Here is a 25384-nt window from a genome sequence, read left to right on the forward strand (position 1 = left end):
ACAATGTATACATGTCTAAATACAGGTTCACCATTTACTTAACTGAAGCATAATCCAAAATATTAAACAAGAGTGGAGGAAAAGTTTTGGTAATATGAATGTTATTTAAATACAAGCAGATATTCACAAAGCAGCCAGACATGGAATATAAATGAACACAAACTACTGGGCAAATGGGCTGATTTTATGCTGTATATTCCATGAAGTTCTACTAAAGAAGTACAAAAATAGATCATTTCTGCTGATAATTATAACCAGACATGATTAAAATATTCAGTACAAGTGTAAAATTGCGTGCTGTTGATGGATGTAGACCAGTACTTTGTACATTCATTTCCAAAATATTTAGAACTAAAATGAGCCACATTGAGGGGCCATCTAAACTCCAATTGAAAAACAAATCCCACATCTCACTATGCTTGGCCAGGGTCACTCTCTCCATTAGGGTGTGATAGTGGTGCAGGGGTCAAGTTACTAGATAACTGGCCACTGTTCAATTTCCATTCCTGGAATTTAAATTCAGATAAACTAATCTAGAATTTTTTTAAAAGAGCTAGGGTTAGTAACAGTAAAACCAGCAGATTGCCATCGAATGTCACTAATACCCTTTAGGGAAGAAACTTTACTTAATCTAATCAAAAGTAATTGTACCCTCACCAAGCCCTCTGTAACGGGAGAGTTGTTGATAGATCTGCTTCATTCGTTCAATGTTCAGGCGACTTGCTTCAGCGTGGTGCACCATGGGCTTCGGATAGTCAACACCAATAATGCACTTAGCAGCCTTCTGTACACTTTCTGGAGCATTCCATGGGTCATGGATATACTTAACAGGAAAACCTTGGAGGACTGGGAGGTATCGTCTGGAAATGAGACAAGGCACACCCCTCAGTAGAATCCCAACATTTAAATAGCTGTCATGTTAAGAGTGCAATTTACATAAACAACATTGACATAAAACACTGTCCAATAATTCCAAAAATGTACTTATTAAAATTCCTATTATTCAGAAAAATATGATACGTGTGCATTTGGACATCGAACCTCCCTGTAGTTTGGGCCAATTAAGGAATGCTGGTTGTCAGCTGAATAGCTTCATCCCACCAGGCTGTGATCTGGGTGCAAGATGATTAACAAATAATATAACAGGTCAACACAGAGTGGTGGAGAGAGAGAGGCTTTGTTCATTAGCAGCTACAACTACATACAGGACAGACAGAAATAAAAGGGGAGACAAACCACAGATGGACAGTGGGGGCACATGTCAGAGATGGCTTTCATTAGAGATCGAGTCCACAGTAACTGGCCCAAGGACTGTCCATTAGTGTGTGCAGCAGACAAGTATACAGAGAAAAGAGTAGTGGGGAAAACACAAGGTCAGAAATGAATGAAGATGAGGAGTTGCTTAGAAGAAGTTGCAACGATGACCTTGGAACCTGAAGGGCTACTGATGGGTGTGATTTCACAAGAGAGATGGCTGAGAAAAGCAAAGCTGCCAAAGCAGAAAGGAACGCAGGGCGATGGTATTGACGCAGGGTATGATGAGGGCAAATGCAGTAGGACAGGGAAGCAAGGGGCATTCATATATCCAAGTTTGAATGAAAGCCAGGATGCAAGTGCAATTGGCTACAGAATGATATCCATAAATAATCTTCTGCCTTAAAACAGATACTGTTAAATACCTGATATAATCTCCATTGGGGTCAGTTCTACGTCCAAAACCCACAGGACAGTAGCAATGAAAGAACTGCTGGAAGAATGAGCTACAAGACAGCCACATCCAACTCCCAGCATTTACGCTCCAGTCAGCATCTAGTAATAATTCTTCAAACACCTGGATAAACAGCAATAATGGTTAAACCTGAAACTTCCTTTAGGAAAGTCATTTTAAAGAAAAATACAAAAACCCACAGGTAGATTAAAAGAGAGAAGACTCCAGATACAGCTTTTTTTGTTAATTTGGGCCTCCCATTTGAAGCCTTGCATCAGGATGGAAAACAAATTCTACTTTATCTCTTGTAAAACATTCAGAAACACCTTTATTTAGGGAGCTTAGTTTTCAAGATGATAAACTTTATCAAATTATATGATATTTCATAGGATCAGTGAAGATACTTCTTGAATATCTTGCACTGGTTGAGTTGTAATGCGAACTGATGGGATGTTAGAAGAGAAACCAGCCAACAACTGAACCAGGTTTGACACTTGAAAAGCTGCTGGAAATGTTGAGCTTGGAAGTTGTCGGATGAAGACAGGACTAGCAAGGCTGCAATCCCACACTAGATCAAACGTACAAACATTCATTGGCAGGTTTCCATTTGAAGGCGACTATGTTTGTAGCAATAGCTGGCCAGGAAGGAGAGCTTGGGTAATTCCCTTGTGAATCAATCAAGCTTGAAGATAAACAACCAAGATTGAATTTGTGCACAAAATCAATGTGTTACCGTGCTCCACTCACTACGTGAAGAAAATGTCCTGATATTTTGGGAGAAGTTACTATTGATTATGTTTTTTCTGCTCTGTAAATGGATATTATCTTCCGGCCTAACCGACTTTGCTGTAAATCGGATTCCCCACTCCACTCCAGTTTTAACTCACTAGTTGACACGTTGTTATAAATAATTATTCCATTTGAGGACCACACGTGAGCAAAGCACTGGGTAACCAAGACCCAGGAGAGTAACTCTCAACAGGAATTAAACTGTTTTCTTGAGAGAGAGCAGGTTAAATGAAAGTTTATGCTAAATTACTGGAAAAGCAGTCTTGTATTACGTAACTTCAGACTAATTGTCTCAAGGTAACTATGCAAACCCAAAATTACTATTGGATGGAATAAAAGACCAACCTAGGACAGAAAACCAAACCTTAATTTCCATATAACTCACTCACCTTCATTCCTTCTTCCCAGCTAATCCAAAGATCGCCTCTGGTCAAGAAGCAGGCCACTGCATGTCGGGCTAGGTGATGAATCCATCCTTCTTGACGGAGCTGCATCATTATTGCATCAATCCAAGGAAATCCAGTCTTCCCTTCTGTCCACTTAGCCAAAGCCTGAGGATTCCTGTCCCATGGAATCTGAACACAGAGGGGATTTCCCTCCATTTTATCGAACCTGGGATTATTTGTACCTGCTGCATAGAAGAATTCACGCCAGAACAGTTGCCCATAGAGTGACAAAGGAGGGGAGCTGATTTTCTTCACCTGTTAAGCAAGAAAGGAATGTTTCGCCATGTATCCAAGTTATTGGTGAACCAATACTCATGACTAACCTGATGCTACCAACGGTAGTTGTGAGCATTGAAAGAAACAAAATTCCATTAGTCTTTTCCAGTACTAGAGCTGCTCCGTGGGGAGCAACTGATGAACACAGCTTTCTCCTCAACTGATGGGAAACCACCACCATCCAATGTGAAACTGTTGCTCATGTCTTGTAAATAATAATCTTCAATGGCACCTCTCTGATGGAAATCAATTCACTGTAAAGTTCCTCATCAATGGCATTTCCAGACTATTTAATATCCATGTCAGTTAACACCATCCCAGATTATATTCTTTGTTCCATGAACACTGGTACCTTGCTAAGCACTTGGGATGAATATCTGGGAATCATAGAATCAGAGGGCGTGGTGTGGAAGTGGTCCTTATACGTACAGAGATGTGTTATTGATACACTGCTGTTCCAGGGACCCAGCATGAAGTCCTGCCCTCCCCATTGCTACATCTGGAACCTAGTTGAGGGCTCGGTTCTCCACTGATATCCCAGAGCAAGGAAGTGATTGAAGTGACTTTGGCACATGTCCTGGTATGGAGTGAGTACCTGAGGCAAAGTCTAATAGCTGCCTGAGGGGGCACATCCTCATGGAAAGTTGTGTCCTCACTCCGAGATTGGCTGAATAGTTCTCCCCAGCACAGAGGTTTCCCAGTAGAACGTGAGGAGAGAGACAATAAGATCTAGATACATGAGCAGCTGCTGCTTGGCCCCAGCAATGGTCTGCACTCACCACACAGACCAGTAGCTGTACTACTCACCCTCAACCAGTCAACACTAGCCCTCTGCAGATTGCCTCAAGCTGTGGTGTATCATTGTTATGGAGGGCAGAAGCTTGCAGTAGGTTCCCAGTACAGCAGTGCACAGCCCAATAGGGGTCTTTTTTGAAGTATGGGTGAATGCACCTGTGAGTGTTCATTCTCCAGGACCAAGAGCACTATAACAAATCCGTGCTCTGAGGGGCAGTGTCAAGCAGGGTACTGATGTACAAAAGGCCTCCACAAACACTGAAGGAGCAGCTTATTTTGACAAAATGACAGGAAGCAAGACTATTATGGCACCTGATGAAAGACTTTATACGAATCAAGAACATAGAGGACACAACCTAATCGATAAGGGTGATTAGACAAGTAACTATCTTCATCACCTGTCCAATAAATAATTGTAGGCATATCAGATAAAGCAAGAGGCTGTGGATTGGTAGAGGAATAGGTTGCATGGTAGACACTGCCAAGTCACTGTGACCAAGTTAAGGTCATGGTGAAAATCTAAGCATACTCCATGTGTCTGCTCTACAGATCATTAGGGTAAATAAATTGATCTTCATTCTTTAATTAAGATTCATATTCTGCTCACTCCCTGCTTCTTGCAGAGAATGAATACAGTGCTGTCATCTGGTGCTGAGATCAAAATAAATGCTGCTCCAACATGTACAAAGGTTTTCAGGTGCCTGTTAATCCTCCCTCACATCAGCATGTTTAGTACTAGAAACGTGGCCACAGAATGCAACAACAAGGAGGTTGTAGTACAACTTTATAACACGTGGTTAGGCCACAGCTGGAGTACTGTGTGCACCTCTGGCCGCCACACTAGGGACGACATGATTGCACTGGAGAGGGTGCAGAGATTTACCAGGATGTCGCCAGGGCTAGAACATTTCAGTTAACAGAGAGACTGAATAGGCTGGGTTTATTTTCTTTGGAGCAGAGGGTACCTGATAGAGGTAAACTAAACCAGGAGGGGCATAAATCAGATAGTAGGAAACTTTTCTCTGGTTATAGACGTTTGCACTGCAGAGGTTTATGGTAAGTGGCATGAGCTTTAGAGGAGATCAGAATAAGATTTTTTTCACCCAATGGGGAGTTGGAACCTAGAGTGCACTATCTGTGATGGTGGAGGAGACCAGCACTTTCACAACATTTAAGAAAGTAGACATTGAAGAATGTATTAACATGGATAGAGGATTGGTTAACCAATAGTAGGCAAAGAGTTGGGATAAATGGGTGTTTCTCTGGTCGGCAATCAGTGGTGAGTGAGGTGCCACAGGGGTCGGTGCTGGGCCCACAACTGTTCATGATGCACATTAACGATTTGGAAGAGGGAACTGAGTGTAGCGTATCTACGTTTGCTGATGACACTAAATTGAGTGGAAAAGCAAACTGTGCAAAGGATGCGGAGAGTCTGCAGAGAGATATAGATAGGTTAAGTGAGTGGGCAAGGGTCTGTCAGACGGAGTACCATGTTGGTAAGTGCGAGGTCATCCACTTTGGAAGGAAAAATAGAAGATCAGATTATTTAAATGGTGAAAGATTGCAGCCTGCTGTTGCGCAGAGGGACTTGGGAGTGCTTGTGCATGAATTACAAAGGGTTGGTTTGCAGGTGCAACAGGTTATCAAGAAGGCAAATGAAATGTTGCCCTTCTTTGCTGGAGGGATTGAATTTAAGAGCAGGATGGTTTTGCTGCAACTGTACAGGCTACTGGAGGCCACACTTGGAGTACTGCATGCAGTCCTGATCCCCATACTCCAACAGCTTGAGCTGTTGCAGAGGATTTAAACTAGTTTGGCAGGGGGATGGGAACCCGAGTGATAGGTCAGAGGATGGAACAGTTGGTGTACAGGTTGATGCAGTGTGTAGAGAGACTGTGAGGAAGGAAAGGCAGTTGATTGGGTAAAATTGCAGTCAGTTGGATGGGTTAAGTGGGTCTATTTTAATGCAAGAAGCATCAGGAACAAGGGTGATGAACTTACAGCACGGGTCAGTACATGTAACTATGACACTGCAGCCATTACAGAGACTTGGCTGTCACAAGGGCAGGAATGGCTGCTGGATGTTCCAGGGTTTAGATATTTCAAAAGGGACAGAGAGGGAGGTAAAAGTGGGGGATTGACATTGCTAATCAGGGATAGTATCACAGTTGCAGAAAGGGAAGACATCCTGGAGGGATTGTCCACTGAGTCAGTGGGGTGGAAGTCAGAAACAGGAAGGGAGCAATCACTCTATTGGGAGTATTGTTTCGACCCCCAACAGCAACAGAGACACTGAGGAACAGATCAGGAGGCAGATTTTGGAGAGGTGCAAAAATAACAGGGTTGTTGACATGGGGGATTTCAACGTCCCTATTATGATTGGCAATCCTTAGTGCAAAAGGTTTGGATGAGGCGTAATTTGTTAGGTGTGTCCAGGAAGGATTCCTGACACAATATGTTGACAGGCCAACTAGAGGAGAGCCCATTCTGGATCTGGTACTAGGCAATGAACCTGGTCAGGTTTCAGATCTCTCAGTGGGAGAGCATTTTGGAGATAGTGGCCACAAATCCCTGACCTTGGAAAGGGATAGGAGCAGACAGTAAGGGAAAGTATTTAATTGGGGGAGGGGGAATCATGATGCTATTAGGCAGGAACTTGGGAGTGTAAATTGGGAGCAGATGTACTCTGGGAAATGCAGAATGGAAATGTGGAGGTTATTTGGAGATCACTTGCAGGGGGTTCTGGATAGGTTTGTCCCAATGAGGCAGGAAAAGGACGGTAGGGTGAAGGAACCATGGTTGACAAGAGATGTGGAATATCTAGTGAAAAGGAAGAAAGAAGCTTACTTAAGGTTTAGGAAGCAAGAATCAGACAGGCCTCCAGAGAGTTACGTAGCCAGGAAGGAACACAAGAATGGACTTGGGAGAGTAGAAGGGGGCATGAGAAGGCCTTGGCGAGTAGGATTAAGGAAAACCCCAAGGTGTTCTACTCGTATGTGAAGAACAGGAGGATAACTAGACTGAAGGTAGAACCAATTAGGGATAGAGGAGGAAACATGTGCCTGGAGTCAGAGGAGGTAGGGGAGGTCCTTAATGAGTACTTTGCTTCAGTATTCACTGTGAGAGAGACCTTGACGTCTGTGTGAACAGCGCAAAACAGGCTGATAAGTTAGAACATGTCGATGAGGATGTGCTGGAACTTTTAAAAATGGTAGGATAGGTAAGTCCCCGGGACCGGATGGGATATATCCCAGGATTCTACAGGAAGTGAGGGAAGAGATTTCTGCGCCCTTGGCAATGATCTTTGTATCCTCACTGGCCACAGGAGTAGCACCAGATGATTGGAGGGTGGCAAATGTTATTCCTTTGTTCAAGAAAGGGAGTAGGGATAACCCTGGGAATTATAGACCAGTGAATCTTACTTCAGTGGTGGGCATATTATTGGAAACCATTCTTATCTGTTCTGGGACCCCTGCTCTTTGCGATTTTTATAAATGACTTGGTTGAGGAAGTGGAAGGGTGGGTTAGTAAGTTTGCTGATGACACGAAGGTTGGTGGTGTTGTGGATAGTGTAGAAGGTTGTCAAGGGTTACAATGGGACATTGATAGGATGCAAAGCTGGGCTGAGAAGTGGCATATGGAGTTCAGCCTGGAAAAGTGTGAAGTGATTCACTTTAGAAGGTCGAATTTGAAGGCGGAATACAGGGTTAATGGCAGAATTCTGGAGGAACAGAGGGATCTTGGGATCCAAGTCCAGAGATCCCTCAAAGTTGCTGCGCAAGTTGGTAGCATTGTTAAGAAGGCAATATGGCGTGCTGGCCTTCATCGAAGTCTGGTTAGACCACACTTAGAATATTGCGTTCAGTTCTGGTTACCTCACTATAGGAAGGATGTGGAAGCTTTAGAAAGGGTGCAGAGAAGATTTACCAGGATGCTACCTGGATTGGAGAACATGTCTTATGAGGATAGGTTGAGCAAGCTAGTGCTTTTCTCTTTGGAGCGAAGAAGGACGAGAGGTGACCTGATAGAGGTGTACAAGATGATAAGAAGCATGGATTGAGTGGACAGGCAGAGATTCTTTCCCAATATGGAAATGGCTAACAGGAGGGGCATAATTTTTAAGGTGATTGGAGGAAAGTACAGGGGGGACATCAGAGGCAAGTTTTTATTTTACAGAGAGTGGTGGGTGCATGGAACGAGTTGCCGGGGGTGCTGGTAGAAGCAGATACATTATGGACATTTAAAAAACTCTTGGATAGGCACATGGATGATAGAAAAATGGAGGGGTATGTGGGAGGGAATTGTTAGATTCTTAGAGTAGGTTAAAAGGTCAGCACAACATCGTGGACTGAAGGGCCATAATGTGCTGTAGTGTTCTATGTTCTTACTTGAGCAAAGATATACTGACTTTGGAGGCGGTGCAGAGGAGGTTCACCAGGTTGATTCCGGAGACAAGGGGGTTAGCCCATGTGGAGAGATTGAGTCACCTGGGACTATACTCATTGAAAATCAGAAGAGGGGATCTCATAGAACATATAAAATTATGAAAGGGATAGATAAGATAGAGGCAGGAAAGTTGTTTCCACTGGTAGGTGAGACTAGAACTAGGGAATATAGCCTCAAGATTCGGAGGGAGTAGATTTAGGAATGATGAAGAGGAACTGCTTTTCCCAGATAGTAGTGAATCTGTGGAATTCTCTACACAGGGAAGCAGTGGAGGTTACCTCATTATACATATTTAAGACACAGTTAGATATATTTTTGCATAGTAAGGGAATTAAGTGTTTATGGGGAAAAGGCAGGTAGGTGGAGTTGAGTCCTCAGCCAGATCAGCCATGATCTTATTGAATGGCAGAGCAGGCTCGATAGGCCAGATGGCCAACTCCTGCTCCTATTTCATGTTCTTATCTGCATGAGCATGGGAATCACCGAGGTATAAAAGGCTACAGACCTGGTGCTGGTAAATGGGATCAGTGTAGGTGGGTACTTAATAATGTAATGATTGGCTGCAGGGCCTGTTTCTGTGCTGTATGACCCTGTACAACTACGAACATCACTGGGGGATATTAGGTACCAACAAGTTTTCCAAGAGTAGTGAACAAGCTGCTGGTGTGGAGATAGGAAATATGGAAATTCATAGCCATCTCACTAACTGCACTTGGAAGCCTGACTGGCTCACATATGATTCAGATTAAAAAAAAATGCTTTTCACATTTCACAGTATGTTAATCAACTGTACCTTTTTATACAAGCCAGTGAGCTTAAAGTAAAAGAGACGACACGATAAGCAGCCAAACCGCAGGTATGGGCTGAGCCCCGTGGGGCTTGCAAGAAGTGATTTGGAGTTCATTCTTGGTCTTTCAAAATTTGCCACCCAAGCCTGAAAAAGACAGAAGTTGTAGAAGTGTAAACATTCCTGTTGACTGACTTCTTTCTAGGTCAAATGGATGATGTACTTAATCCATCATCTCTAGCAATATAGGCAAGGTAGCTGTGAATGTGGACAGAAGCAGGAGGAGGGGTCGGACATTCAGTCCCTTCAATCTTCCGCCACTCTTCAATAAGACCATGGCTAATCTTCTACCTTAGTGCCACTTTCCTTAACTAACCCCATCTCCTTTGATTCTCTTAAATATCCTTGAATATTTTCAGTAAAAAGATCCTCTAAAGCTCTCTGGGTGGCGAAAAATATTCTTCTCAACTGAATACTCATTATTCTGAGACTGTGACCCCTGGTTCTGGACAGCCCAGAAGAAATACCATCCCTGCATTCACCCCGGCTGATTTGTAAGTACGGGTCCTCCCCAGGTTACATCAGGGTTCCATTCCTGATAACTGTGGTGAATTGAACAGTTCGTAAGTTAGAAATACGGCCGCAAACCAAGTTCCCACAAAGCAGAAGATGCCTGCAGAGGTGGGTTGTCCCATAGGAGTAGAGAGTCTGGAAAGCCATTTTCAATCTTATTTTGCTATTCTTCATAATAGGTAGTATCTACAGGAGGCGCTGCCTCAAGGCAACATCCATCATCAAAGATCCCCACCATCCGGGCCATGCCATCTTCTTCGCAGCTCCCATCGGGCAGGACAATAAACTCAACTTTGACTTTTGACTTAGATATTCACAAATTTAGCCCAAGCCTATCTCAGGCTAATAACGATATTCTTTTAAAATATTTTACTGCAGATGAGATTTTAAATGCTATTGATGGTTTTAAAAAGGACACAGTTGCTGGCTCAGGTGGAATGTCTCTTGATAGGGTTCACAAAATGGACATCAACATGTTAACTAGAATGCATTCTTCTTGGGTTCAATGTGGCAAGGTTCCAGCTAGTGTCAACAACAGTCACCTGCAGCCCCACAGCAGTCAGCAAATCCATCTCCCCGGTCTCCCAAACTCTTGCTCATATGTATGAGCTGTACATGTTCGGCATTTGTAAGCTAGGGAGGACCTGTATTTTTCACGTTTCAATGAGATCACCACTCATTCTTTTAAAGTCCATTGATTATTGGCTCAGTCTGCTTAACCTTTCCTCACACGACAACACCTCCCACACTTTCATTGCATTTCCTCGTTCACTCTTTATGTAGGGAAACAAGACTTGGGCACAACATTCCAGGCACATTCTCACCACAGCCCTACACAATTCCAGGAAGACATTTTACTCTCGTTCATCCGGCATCCTTGCAACCTTGGTGGTACAGGACTAGCTGATTCTCTGGACGATTCGATATAGCTTCTATTAGTATCCCAATACACTTGTTATTCACAGTTAATAAAAGATTTTACACAGTAGTTTGATAACCTTTCCAATGAACCCATGAATTTAAAGGGAGCGCAGGAAAGGGGGCACTGGTGAGCCAAATGCTCAACCATCAAGATTTCTGAACAAAGGGATAGCGGATTACTGGTGTTTCACTGGACAAAATTCTCTTGAAATAAATGCCAACACGTCGTAAGCCTTCCTAATTGCTTGCTATACCTGCGTGTTAACTTTCAGTGATTCATATACAAGGACAGGTTCCTTTGATCACCTACACATTTCAATCTTTCACATTTAAAAACTACGCTGCTTCTCTATTTTTTTCTAATGTGGATGTTGTCACATTTTTTCCACATTACATTCCAACTGCTAGATCCTCACCTACTCACTTTGCCTGTCTATATCGTCCCGAAGCCTCTGCTCACAACTCTCACTGCCACCTCCAGCTTTGTATCATCAGCAAACTTGGATATATTAAACTTATTTCCCAAATATAAACCATTGATATAGATTATGAACATGGGCCCCCAGTACCAATCCCTACAGCACCCCATTAGTCACAGCCTCTCAACTAGGAAATAACCTGTCTCCTCCCACTCTCTGTATCCTGTCCTTTAACTATCCATAATCCACGCCAGTGTATTACTCCAATTCCATCTGGTCTAATTTTGTTTAATAGCATCTTTGGTGAAATCTTATCAAAGATCTTCTAAAAGTGCACAGAGATTCACCTTCATATATTCAGCTAATTGTAACCTCCAAAAAAAAAATGGATTTGTCAAACAAAATTTCCCTTTCATTGATCCACACTGATTCTGCCCGATCCAATTATTATTTACTAAGCACCCAAAGCTTCAAAGAATGACAGAGAATCTCATTGAAACTTACAAACAACTTACAGGGCTTGACAAGCTAGATGAAGGGGTGATGCTTCACTGACCAAAGAGCCTGGAAATGGTGTAGCAGTCTCAGAGTAAGGAGCAGGCCATGTTGGACCAAGATGAGGACGGTGAATCTTTAGAATTCTCTACCCTGTAGAGTTGTGGAGGCTCAGGCCATTGAGTTTATTCAAAATAGATCGATAGATATCTGGCTACTAAGTGAAACAAGGAATATGAGAATCATGCAAGAAAATGATCTCCAGGTAGCAGATCAGCCATGATCTCGAAGAAAGATGGAGTAGGTTTGAAAAGCCAAGTGGCCTACCCCAGCTCCATTTCTATGTTGATAGCTTCACTATAATGGATTCTAGCATTTTCCCTACTACTGATGTCAGGCTAACTAGTCTGTAGTTCCGGCTTTCTGCCTCTCTCCTTCCTTAAATAATGGGCTTACTTTTGCTTCCAATTTGTGGGATCCATTCTAAAATCTTTGGAATTTTGGTAATGGATGGGTGTTATCTTCCATCTCTTTCAAAAGATCATCAGATCGTGGAGATTTATTGGCTCTCAGTCCAATTAATTTTTCCCAATTTCTTTCAGCTCTCCCTCTCTTCTGGACCTGCTGTTCTCCACTATTTCTAGGAAGCCTGTCTGTCTTGTTCTATGAAGAATTACATTATATACATGTGTTTAATTTCTCCTATCTTAGTCTGTAAGTCACACATCAACTACTTCTAATCAATAAAAACGTTATATATCTATGGAATTTTGAATGCATTTTCAGTCTAAGTTGGGGAGATCTGCAAAAGTTAATCTTTCCAGCAACTGTACCAGCATCACACCTACCATCTCCCAAAGGCTGGCACAGTACGTTACTGTTTTGTATTAGCCAGCTTTAACAACAATGTGCCTGTGATGTAATAACCGGATACTAGATGCAGGTTCACCTCTACAGTATCCCTCTTTCACCCACAGCTTCATCAGTGCACACACAAGACAGACAGCTACGTTACTGATTCAAAATCATCAATCATAAATCAGTCAAATATGCTCCACAGGTAATCAAAAACAATGAGTTTCCAAATATGTTCACTACAATCAGATCTGAGCATTCTATTTTACTCAAAGATTGGATTGATTTTCTTTGTCCTTTGCATGCAAGATGGGGTCTTACTTTTCTCTCCAAGTGTCTTTCCAATCTTGCAAGAGCTTCTGTTTCCCCACCTGGCCACACAGCTGAAGGAAGACCTTCTGTATCAAAGCCTAAGAATGGAAAAGCATGATTAAGAATAAACCTCGGCTTTAGAATAGATACCACGAACAAAAATTCCTCAAAGTTCCCTCATGTCACACCCACACAGCTCTGATCACCCATTTGCCAATCCTACACAAGAACTAGAAGAGGGGATATCCATTTGCTACATTGTGCCTGCTCTTGGACTTGACAGGATTAGAGTCACAAATATCTCAATGCCACCAAATTAATGATGATAAAAATAATGTCATGACATTGTTGGAAAGAAGATCACAGCTGGGAGCTAAACATCCAAGGATACACATCCTATCGAAAAGACAAGCAGGTGGGCAGAGGGGGTAGGGTGGCTCTGTTGGTAAAAAATGAAATCTGATCCTATGTCAAGGATTTGAAGATGTAGAATCCTTGTGCGTAGAGTTAAGAAACTGCAAGGGTAAAAAGACCCTGTTGGAAGTTATATACAGGCCTCTGAACAGTAGCCAGGATGTGGGGTACAAATTACAACAGGAGATAGAAAACGCATGTAAAAAGGGCAATGTTACGGTAGTCATGGGGAATTTCAACATGCAGGTAGATTGGGAAAATCAGGTTGGTACTGGATCCCAAGAAGGAATTTGTAGAATGCCTACAAGATGGCTTTTTAGAGCAGCTGGTGGTTGAGCCCACTTGGGAAAAGGCAATTCTAGATTTGGTGTTGTGCAATGAACCAGATTTGATTAGGGAGCTAAAGGAAAAGGAACCCTTAGGAGGCAGGGATCACAATATGATAGAATTCATCCTGCAGTTTGAGGGGGAGAAGCTAAAATTGGATGTATCGGCATTACAGTGAGTGAAGGTAACTACAGAGGCATGAGAGAGGAGCTGGCCCAAGTTGATTGGAAGGGGACCCTAGCAGGGATGGCAGTAGAGCAACAATGGCGGGAGTTTCTGGGAGTAATTCAGAAGACACAGAATCAGTTCATCCCAAAGCAGCAGCAGCATTCTAAAGGGAGGATGAGGCAACTGTTGCTGACAAGGGAAGTCAAAGACAGCATAAAAGCAAAAGAGAGGGCATACAGTATTGCAAAAATTAGTGGGAAGTTAGAGGATTCGGAAGCTTTTAAAAACCAACAGAAGTCAACTAAAAAAGCAATAAGGGGAGAAAAGATGAAATATAAAGGTAAGCTAGCCAAGAATATAAGAGATAATACCAAAAGGTTTATCAGATATACAAGATATAAGGAGAGGAAAGAGTGGACATCGGACCACTGGAAAATGACACTGGAGTGGTAGTAATGGGGAACAAAGAAATGGCGGACAAACTGAATAAGTATTTTGCATCAGTCTTCACTGTGGAAGACACCAGCAACACGCCAGAAATTCGAGAGAGTCAGGGGCAGAAGTGAGTTGCTATTACTAAGGAGAAGGTGCTTGGGAAACAAAGGTCTGGAGGTAGATAAATCACCTGGACCGGATGGACTACAGCCCAGGGTTCTGAAGAGGTAGCTGAAGAGATTGTGGAGGCATTAGGAGTGATCTTTCAAGAGTACTAGGTTCAGAAATAGTTCCAGAGGACTGGAAAATCGCAAATGTCACTCCACTCTTTAAGAAGGGAGGGAGGCAAAAGACAGGAAATTATAGGCCAGTTAGCCTGACTTCAGTGGTTGGTAAGATGTTCAAGTCCATTGTTAAGGATGAGGTTTTGGGTATTTGGAAGCACATGGTAAAATAGGTCGAAGACAGCATGGTTTCCTTAAAGGGAAATCTTGCCTGACAAATCTGTTGGAATTCTTTGTCTATCCTGCCTGTTACTTCCTCAAAGGAGAATGAATGAATGATGTTTACTTGGACTTTCAGAAGGCCTTTGACAAGGTGGCGCACATGAGGCTACTAAACAAGATCAGAGCCCATGGTATTACAGGAAAGGTACTAGCATGGATAGAAGATTGGCTGACTGGCAGTAGGCAAGGAGTAGGAATAAAGGGGGCCTTTTCTGGTTGGCTCCCGGTGACTAGTGGTGTTCCGCAGGGGTCAGTGTTAGGTCTGTTACTTATCACATTATGTTAATGACCTGGATGACGGAATTGATGGCTTTGTGGCCAAGTTTGCGGATGATACAAAAATAGGTGGAGGGGCAGGTAGCGTAGAGGAAGCAGGAAGTCTGAAGAAGGACTTGGACAGCTGGGAGAATGGGCAAAGAAGTGACAGATGGAATACGGTGCAGGGAAGTGTACGGTCATGCACTTCAGTAGAAGGAATAAAGGTGTAGACTATTTTCTAAATGGGGACCAAATTCAGATATCAAGGTGCAAAGGAACAAGTGACAATAATAAACCAATACTTGGAAGTCCTAGTGCAGGATTCCCTAAAGGTTAATTTGCAGGTTGAATCGGTAACAAGGAAGACAAATGCAATGTTAGCATTCATTTCGAGAGGACTAGAATACAAGAGCAAGAATGTAATGCTGAGGATTTATAAGTCATTGGTCAGACCACATTTGGAGTATTGTGAACAGTTTTGGGCCCCGTATCTAAGAAAGGATGTGCTGGCATTGGAGAGGGTCCAGAGGAGGTTTACAAGAATGATCCCAGGAATGAAAGGGTTAATATATGAGGAGCGTTTGATGACTCTGGCCTGTACTCGCTGGAAGTTTAGAAGGATGAGGGGGGGGCGATCTCATTGAAACTTACTGAATATTGAAAGGCCTGGATAGAGTGGACGTGGAGAGGATGTTTCCATCAATGGGAGAGTCCAGGACCAGAGGGCACAGCCTCAGAATAGAAGGACGTCCCTTTAGAACAGAGATGAGGAGGAATTTCTTTAGCCAGAGGGTGGTGAATCTGTGGAATTCATTGCCATACATGGCTGAGGAGGCCAAGTTGTAGGATATATTTAAAGCAGAGGTTTATAGGTTCTTGGCATCAAAGGTTACGGGGAGAAGGCAGGAAAATGGGGTTGAGAGGAAAAAATAAATCAGCCATGATCGAATGGCAGAGCAGACTTGATGGGCCGAATGGCCTAATTCTGCTCCTGTCTTCTGATCTCATGGATGTATTTGCATGTGATTTACCAGGACTAGACTCAGTTTTGAAGTTCCCATGGCTTATCATTTTCTGGCCAGTCTCATATAATGATAGGTAACATGGATGGTGACTAGCTTAAGGAACTGAGACAAGCTCAAGATAAGATATAGAAGCAAGAGCGTGCAATATGGTTCTTTGCGCTGGTTCACAAGATCACAAGATCACAAGATAAGGGAGCAGAAGCAGGCCATTCGGCCCATCGAGTCTGCTCCAAGGAAAAGGGAAAAAGAAATGGGGTGGGAAAAAAAGAGAGAGAAAAAAAAACTATTCTAATCCCATTTGCCAGCCTTATCCCCATATCCCTTGATACCCTGACTATTTAGATATCTGTCTATCTCCTCCTTGAACACCCCCACTGATCTGGCCTCCACTGCTGTGCGTGGCAAGGAGTTCCACAATTTCACCACCCTCTGGGTAAAGAAACTTCTCCTCATCTCTGTCTTGAAACTGTACCCTCTAATTCTAAGATTGTGCCCTCTGGTCCTGGACACGCCCACCAAGGGAAACAGCCTAGCCACATCTACTCTATCCTTACCTGTCAACATTTTAAATGTCGCTACGAGGTCCCCTCTCATCCTTCTGTACTCCAGCGAGTACAGTCCAAGAGCCGACAAACGCTCATCGTACTTAAGCCCTTTCATTCCTGGAATCATTCTCGTAAATCTCCTCTGAACCCTCTCCAACGTCAGCACATCCTTCCTAAGATGCGGGGCCCAAAACTGCGCACAGTATTCCAAATGAGGCCTCACTAGCGCCCCGTAGAGCCTCATCAACACTTCCTTACTTTTATACACTATACCTCTCGAGATGAATGCCATATTCTGTCATATCATAAAGATCATGGCTGATCCAGTGCCTCAAAAGTCAACTTTCTCTCCTGATTAACATATCCCCGATCTCCTATTTAAAAAATCTACCAACTACACATTAAGTTCACACAAGGATTGTGCACACACAGTCCTCTGGGTAGAAAATCCCAAAGATTCCCAAAAATTTCTTCTCATTTCGGTCCTAAATGGCCAATCCTTGTGAATTCTAGTTCTAGACTCTACAGCTGGTGGAAATGGACTCCTGGTTTCTGTCAATACCTCTCAGGATCTTGTACGAATCAATATGATCACCTCTCATTTCTCTAAACATGCTGTTGGAGTGGAAAGTGTGAATTCATCAGCATGACAGAAAAGCAGAACGGGGAGTGCTGGTCTGGGCAAGGTACTTCCATGGCTGCAGCAGCCAATGGTTCCTCAAAGCCATTGAGAATTTTGAGAAAAAGTTGTAGTGGTGGATGCGCTTGTAGGGAAAGGCACAAATGGGTAAAGCAAAACAGGAATAAACACTGGCACACCATCAATTGCCCAAAACCTTCATTCCCTGCACAACCAGTGCACATTGGCTGTAGAGTATGCCATGTACAGAATGCACTGCAGTTACTTGCCCAGGTTATTCCAACAGCACCCCCCAAACCTCCACTACCAAGGGCACCAAGCGCAGGGGAAGACCACCACCCGCTGGTTTCTCTCCAAGCTGCACATTATCCTGACATGGAAACACATTGCCAATCCTTTGTCACCACTGCATTTAAATCTTCAAATTCCCTTCCAAACAGCACACTGTGGGACAATTTTCATCAGAGGGATTGCAGCAGTTCAAGACAGCAGCTCACCACAACTTTGTCAGCGGTGCCCAGATCCCAAAAATGAACTAAATATTGTAGAATTATAGATGCTTTCAGCACAAGGAAATATTCACCATCGCAATAACAATGCTAGTGTCAATGCACTCTTCTTTCCACAGAGTTCTGCAGCTATCGCAGATGAAACTGCAGCAATATCTGCCTCAACAAACAGGAAAAATTACAACAGCTTAATTTAGTTTAAATTCTTCAGGCAATGTGAGCGGCCTGAAGCCAATTTGTCACCATTTTTGGATTCATACCCAATTCTTCCAACGATGGGACTCCATACTTGTCATCGTGGTCATCAAGGACAGGCGTTGTACATTTTCCCATGGTCTCACTAGTGATCATTTCCACAGGCATTGCTACAGGCTCCATTTGGCTTACAAGTGTCTGGAAATGCTTATACGTCAGAGGTGGCTGTCCACCGTTTCTTTCTATGATCCTGATAAAGGAAACGAGTCCAAGAGTTAATGAAATGATACCAAGATAGATCTAGAATAAATATAATGACCACTGCTTTGTAATATTAGTTCTTGTCAAGAACAGAAAGTAATTAACGCAAATCACTTTATTTAAAAATCAAACATATAATTCAAATTTAAATCTGTTGCCAAAGCCTTTATTGTGAAATTTAACAGCATTGCATTTCAGCATCAAAACAATCAACCTGTGCTCTTTAAATGTCTTTTGAATATTCATTATCTATAAAAGGTCAGGAACATGCTTGGGACATAAGTGAGAAGACTATAATTTGACCTCTTCCCCAGTTATTAAAAGACAGCAAAGTTTAAGACAAGCTGTTTCACACTGCTGCCTTTTCCCAGTTCCAATAAGTTCAAGGAAGCAAAGCAAATCTCTCAGCAGCATGCAGTGTTAGGAATCAACTACTGCAAGTTCACTACATTAGTCTTAGAAATTAAAGCTGACAAAGTGATTCATCCGTTAATCAAGAAACTCAGCCTAAAATAATTATTTAAAACTCAGATAAAGATTGGAAAAGACACAAGACCTAATATTTGACCTGGTTATATAAATCAATGCTCAATATATTAAAGCCTTCTGACACTGGAATAAGACCACGGCTGATATTCTACCTCAGCGCCATTTTCTTGCACCATCTGAAAACCCTTGATTACCTTAATATCCAGAAAATATTGATCTCTGCTTTGAATGGAAATGCAAGAATAGTGCGTCTTAGCAAGAATACCAGACCATTTTTTCCAAACAATTTCAAGACATTCCAAGTGGAAAAAAATCTACTTTAAATGATATTTTAAGAATTAAACATTCCAGAGCTATCTTTACACCTTCAGTCATTTAAACAATCTACGAAAACCATTAGAACATAGAACAGTACAGTGCAGGACGGGCCCTTTGGCTCTTGATGTTGTGCCAACCTATATAAACCTACTCCATGATCAATCTAACCCTTCCCTCCTACACAGCCCATAACCCTCCAGTTTTCTTACATTCATGTGCCTATCTAAGAGTCCTTTAAATGTCCCTATTATATCAGCCTCGACCACCACCCCCAGCAGTGTGTTCCAGGCACCCACCACTCTCTTGTGTGAAAAACCTACTTCAGCCATCTCCCCTAAACTTTCCTCCTCTGACCTTAAACAGATTTCCTCTGGTATTGGCCATTGTTGCCTGGGAGAAAGGCACTGGGTGCCCGCTTTAGTAACTACTTGCGAAGTGACAAATACACTATGCTCATCCACTGCACTCAACAAGTCTTCACTCACTGATATGAAGAGGCTTACTTTCTCCATGAAATCAGTTGACAAGAACCACTTTAATTTGCAAGCATGTGATTGCACTTTAAACACTTACTTGTCCATATCATACAACGTATGTGAAATCCGGACTATCACTTCCACACCTGCCTCAGCAGCCAGCTTCTGGATAACTGCATCTCGCTCCTTGCTGAAAGGCTCAGAGTCGTATTCAAAAGAAAGACAAGAGATATTCCATTCCTAGAATAGATGGAAAGAATCAAAACTGGTAATCTCACATTTTCTTTCAAAAAAAAACAATTTTATTTCCCTAGATTTGGGAAATAACAATCTTAAAATGATGGAGAATGGGCAAGACAGACTGTATCTACAATTCCCTCACGAGATCTTTGTTGTGCAAGGATTCACACAAGAAATTCACTGATCCTCTGACTGCCGCTGCAATCTCTTAACAAATACTCCTGGCAATAAAACACCTGCATTGACTCATGGACAAGTCATTCCATCGATCCACTTCCAGGAATCAGTCATTAACTCAGGCATATAGAAAACAGGACAAAGGGAAGGAACACTAACGTTAACATAAATACATTCAGACCCCATATACAGAAGCCAACTTACATCTGGATAATATTTTCAATATAATACTCTAATTCACACAATATAATCATGTGCCAATTTCCCAACATTGTTTATGAAATATGAATGTAAAAGCCAACAGAAAAAAATCCCAATAAACCACTGCTCTGAAGTTGGTTCCAAATCTCGCAAAGCAAACACTCTACTGCTGGGTGGTCCACTTGACCTTACTGCAAAATAAATGTCAGCTTTCAAGAAATACAAGATAAAATAAGATAATCTGATCAAAACAATGTAATAAAATTTTCCAAAAGCTCTTCAGAAAAACAGTACAACATTATGTGCATTCACTGCTAAGGTACACATATTACATTCATTTCCTGGATAATACAGCAATAACACAATATATATTTGCAAGCAATGCAAATTTCCTTTAATTCATACAAGGGGAAGTTTAAGTTTATTACAAAGCCTCCTTCATGTCAGGTGATGTTAACTTATACAAACCAATGCTTTTAGTTAAATTTTGGCAGGAGTGTTTCAACATTAATTCTTGTCCCTTTGGGAATGATGCTTCAGATTAATTCTACGATTGTTTTGCATTTGTTTCTTTCGAAGTACGTAGAAACTGATGAGCTTCCCCTGTTCATTTTAAAGTGATCATTCAGAGCTGGGATATTTAAGTTATTGCATAGTTGCAATTATTTAGTCAGTTTCAGTTGTCTGAAGCACCAGTGGCAAATTTCTGTGGATTCATAGAATATACAACATTACAGCACAGTACAGGCCCTTTGTCTCACAATGTTGCGCTGACCATTTAATCTACTCTAAGATCAATCTATCCATTCCCTCCCAATTACACCTCAATTTTTCAATCACCCACGTGCCTACCTAAGGGTCTCTTAAATGTCCCTAATGTATCTGCCTCCACCAGCACGCCTGGAAGCGCATTCCACGCACCCACCACTCTGTGTAAAAAAACTTGCCTCTGCTATCCCCCCGTACTTTCCTCCAATCACCTTAAAATTATGCCCCCTCATGTTGGCCATTTTCGCACTGGGAAAAAGTCTCTGATTGTCCACTCGATCTATGCCTCTTATCATCTTGTACAACTCTATCAGGTCACCTCTCATCTTCCTTTGCTCCAAAGAGAAAAGCCCAAGCTCGCTCAACCTATCCTCATAAGAAATGCTCTCCAATCTAGCTAGTACATTGGTAAATCTCTTCTGCATCCTTTCTAAAGCTTCCACATCCTTCCTATATTGAGGTGACCAGAACTGAACACAATATTCTAAGTGTGGTCTAACCAGGGTTTTACAGAGCTGCAATATTACCTCGTGGCTCTTGAACTCAGTCCCCCGACTAATGAAGGCCGCCACGCGATATGCCTTCTTAACAACCCTATCAACTTGCACAGCAACTTTGAGGGATCTATGGACTTGAATCCCAAGATCCCTCTGTTCCTCCACACTGCTAAGAGTCCTGCCATTAACCCTGTATTCTGCCTTCAAATCTGACCTTCCAAGGTGAATCACTTCACACTTTTCCGGGTTGAACTCCATCTGCCACTTCTCAGCCCAGCTCTGCATCCTATCAATGTCCCGTTGTAACCCTCGACAACCTTCTTACATTATCCACAACACCACCAACTTTCACGTCATCTGAAAACTTACTAACCCACCTTTCCACTTCCTCACCCAAGTCATTTATAAAAAAATCACGAAGAACAGGGGTCCCAGAACAGATCCCTGCAGAACACCACTGGTTACCGACATCCAAGCAGAATACGCTCCATCTACAACCACCTCCTGCCTTCTATGAGTAAGCCAATTTCGAATCCACACAGCCAAGTGTCCCTGGATCCTACGCTTCCTGACATTCTGAAGAAGCCTATCATGGGGAACCTTATCAAACGGCTTACTAAAGTCCATGTACACCACATCCACTGCTCTACCTCATCAATGTGTTTTGTCACATCCTCAAAGAATTCAATCAGGCTCGTGATGCATGACCTGCCCCTCACAAAGCCATGCTGACTATCCCTAATCAGACTATGCTTCTCCAAATACTCATAAATCCTGTCCTTAAGAATATTTTCCAATAATTTTCCCACCACTGAAGCAAGCCTCACTGGTCTATAATTCCTAGCGTTATCCCTATCCACCCTCCAATCATCTGGTACTACTCCTGTGGCCAGTGAGGATGCAAAAATCATAGCCAAGGGCTCAGAAATCTCCTCCCTCACTTCCCATAGTATCCTGGGATATATCCCATCCGGCCCCAGGGACTTATCTATCCTAATGTTTTTCAGAAGTTCCAGCAAATCCTTCTTAACATTGACATGTTCTAGCTTATCAGCCTGTTTTATGCTGTCCTCACAAACGTCAAGGTCTCCCTCACAGGTGAATACTGAAGCAACGTATTCATTAAGGACTACCCCTACCTCCTCTGACTCCAGGCACACGATTCCTCCTCTATCCCTAATCGATCCTACCTTTACTCTAGTCATCCTCCCTGGAGCCCTGTCTAATCCTTGCTTCCTAAACCTTCTTTCTTCTTCTTCACTCAATATTCCATATCTCTTGTCAACCATCCATTTTCTGCCTTAATGGGACAAACCTATCCAGAACCCCATGCAAGTGATCTCTAAACAACCTCTACATTTCCATTGTGCATTTCCGAGTACACCTGCTCCCAATTTACACTCCCAAGTTCCTGCCTAATAGCATCATAATTCCCCCTCCAATTAAATACCCCATACTGTCTGCTCCTATCCTTCTCCAAGTGCAAGGGTAAAGGTCAGGGACTTGCAGTCATTCCATCAAGATCATTAGGTAACACAATTACAATATACTTTAAATGATATGGATAAAAGGGCACAAATTGCTCAATATCAGTAAATGCAGAACAGGCACAAAGGGGCTAAGTGGCTTCCATTGTTCCCATGTTACAAGAAAAACTTGTAGTGGAGATGCTGATCAGGTTAGGTTTTGTATAATAGATACTCTTACAAAGTAATGCAGCACTTCAATCCTTTCATGCTATGAAATATAAAAAGTACACACCTTGAACAATCTGGGAAAGACATCAGCTGGTTGCCCACGTATGACAAACAAGCGGGAGTTTAATTTCCGCAAACTGGTGTCAAGATCTACAAGGGACTGTAATAAGAACCTTGAGGGTCAAAATGAAAAATGAACAGCAGTCAATTCAAAACATCCCATTGATGGCACAGGGAACTTTCTAGTGTTTAAAACTAGTCCATTCCCCTTTCCCATTTAGATTCATTCCCATTCCAAAGGAACTCTTCCCTCCATGATTCCCTGATCTAATCTTCTATTTCTACCAAGCACTCCCACTCTCACAGAGCTTTCCCATGAAACTACCCAAGTTTTGAAAGAGGTGCCTTTAGAGATAATGGATGCTCTGGTTATCATCTTCCAAAGTTCTATAGATTCCAGAATTACTCCTGTGGGTTGGAGGGTCACAAATGTGATTCCATTATTTAAGAAAGGAGGGAGGTAGAGAGCATGCTGGAATCTACAATGAAGAATGTAGCAGAAGGATTCTTGAAGAATGTTAGGACAAGACAGAACCAACAAGGATTGATGAAAGGGAAATCATATTTGACTAATCTACTGGAGTTCTTCAAGAAAGTGACCATTAGAATAGATAAGGAGAACCAGTGGATGAGATGGATTTGGATTTTCAGACATTCGATAGGGTCCTGCACAGGAACTGGCCTTTTTGCCTTGCAGCGACGGAGGATGAGGGGGGGACCTGATAGGGGTGTATAAGATGATGAGGGGCATTGATCAGGTAGATAGTCAGAGGCTTTTTCCCAGGGCTGAAATGGTTGCCACAAGAGGACATAGGTTTAAGGTGCTGAGGAGTAGGTATAGAGGAGATGTCAGGGGTAAGTTTTTTTTTACTCAGAGTGGTGAGTGTGTGGAATGGGCTGCCGGAAACGGTGGTGGAGGCGGATACAATAGGGTCTTTTAAGAGACTTTTGGATAGGTACATGGAGCTGAGAAAAATAGAGGGCTATGGGTAAGCCTAGTAATTTCTAAGGTAGGAATAGGTTCAGCACAGCTTTATGGGCTGAAGGCCCTGAATTGTGCTGTAGGTTTTCTATGTTTCTAAATTGAGTATTTATGTACCGATGTGAATTGAAAACTCGTTATCAGACAGAAGCAAAGTGTGAGAATAAATAAATCATTCTCAGGGGGACAGGCTGTGACAAGCAGAACACTGCAGGGATCGGAGCTTGGACCAGCATTTTACAATCTCAGACAGAGGGACAAATGTCATATTTCCAAGCTTTCTGATGAGAACTAGGTGAGATTGTGAGTAGGGAGGAGGATGTAGAGAGGCGTCAAAGGATATAGACAAGCTGAGTGAACAGGTAAAAACATGGTAGATGGAATATAATGTGGAAAATATGAAGTTATCCACTTTGGTGCACATAACAGAAAAGAGGAGTATTTGTTAAATGGTGGCAGACTGGGTGGTGTTGATGTTCACAGGGACCTGGATGTGCTTGTACACAGTCACTCAAAGCCAGATGCAACAGCAATTCGGAGAACAAATGGTATACAGGCGACCCCATGTTGTGGCCATTTGGGTAGTGAAAATTTGCTCTTACAAAATTCACAAATCACTACTCAAAAATGTTAGAAATGGAATAAAATTCACTCTCACAGAATTTAACTTATTCTTTCAACTCGTGTCTCTTGACACGTGCAGATGACACGGATTTGCGTTATGGAAAATCTCGACGTGGACCGCTTTCCAATAACGCAACCCACCCCCAACTCCACCCCCCCTCCCACAACACAGGGGACGGGGGTTACCTGTATTAGCCTTCATTATAAAAGAATTTGAATATGCAGTAAAGAAGTTTTATGGCAATCTATAGGGCCTTAGTAAGAACCCACCCAGAGAACTCTGTACAGTGTTGGTTTACTTATATAAAACAGATGCAGTTGCCTTTAATGTAATCAAGAGATATCAAAATAGTGCTGGACAATGGTGCCAAAGATAGGAAATCAGCCACCGTCTTTTAGAACAGCAAAGTAAACTTGGATGGCTCATTCATGTTCTGACTTCTAATATTCTTGTAGGAGACGTAACACCTGCCCTTTTTAACTCTTCCTTTCCCACTATCCAGGACGCAGCAGCAAAGCAGCAATTCATTTGCACCTCTTCCAATTTACAATACAATTGCTCAATACAATCTCCTCTGCCCTTGAGAAAACAAACACAGATTGGGTTACCACTTTGCTAAACAGTTCCATTCACCAAAATGCAATCTCAGGCTTCCAACTGCATGTCATTAATTCTCTATTCCTTCTCCATATCCATTTTCCCACTGAGTCTGTTCCAGTTCACAGTGCAATACCTTTCTCCCACCAATT

At 42.4% G+C, this 25384-nt stretch overlaps 1 protein-coding gene across 3 annotated transcripts in view; it reads right to left on the reverse strand.

Moving 5' to 3' along the window:
- cry1b (cryptochrome circadian regulator 1b) overlaps positions 1 to 25384 on the reverse strand; it is a 33410-nt gene that overhangs the window by 3651 nt on the left and 4375 nt on the right. For 2 of the 3 annotated variants that reach the window (XR_007957536.1, XM_052030770.1), the window contains exons 2-9: positions 23033 to 23141; positions 19486 to 19628; positions 17910 to 18094; positions 12832 to 12920; positions 9254 to 9394; positions 2887 to 3198; positions 1680 to 1831; positions 658 to 860 (exon numbers count right to left, since the gene is read on the reverse strand). Coding sequence is in view for 2 of the 3 variants with exons in the window: in XM_052030770.1 (XP_051886730.1) it covers positions 658 to 860; positions 1680 to 1831; positions 2887 to 3198; positions 9254 to 9394; positions 12832 to 12920; positions 17910 to 18094; positions 19486 to 19628; positions 23033 to 23141 (1334 nt within the window). In the remaining variant the exon portion in view is untranslated. The remainder of the gene's footprint in view (positions 1 to 657; positions 861 to 1679; positions 1832 to 2886; positions 3199 to 9253; positions 9395 to 12831; positions 12921 to 17909; positions 18095 to 19485; positions 19629 to 23032; positions 23142 to 25384) is intronic. The other variant, XM_052030771.1, reaches the window with a different exon arrangement.

The sequence above is a fragment of the Pristis pectinata genome, chromosome 15 (assembly GCF_009764475.1).
Source record: "Pristis pectinata isolate sPriPec2 chromosome 15, sPriPec2.1.pri, whole genome shotgun sequence".
Lineage (NCBI taxonomy): Eukaryota > Metazoa > Chordata > Chondrichthyes > Rhinopristiformes > Pristidae > Pristis > Pristis pectinata.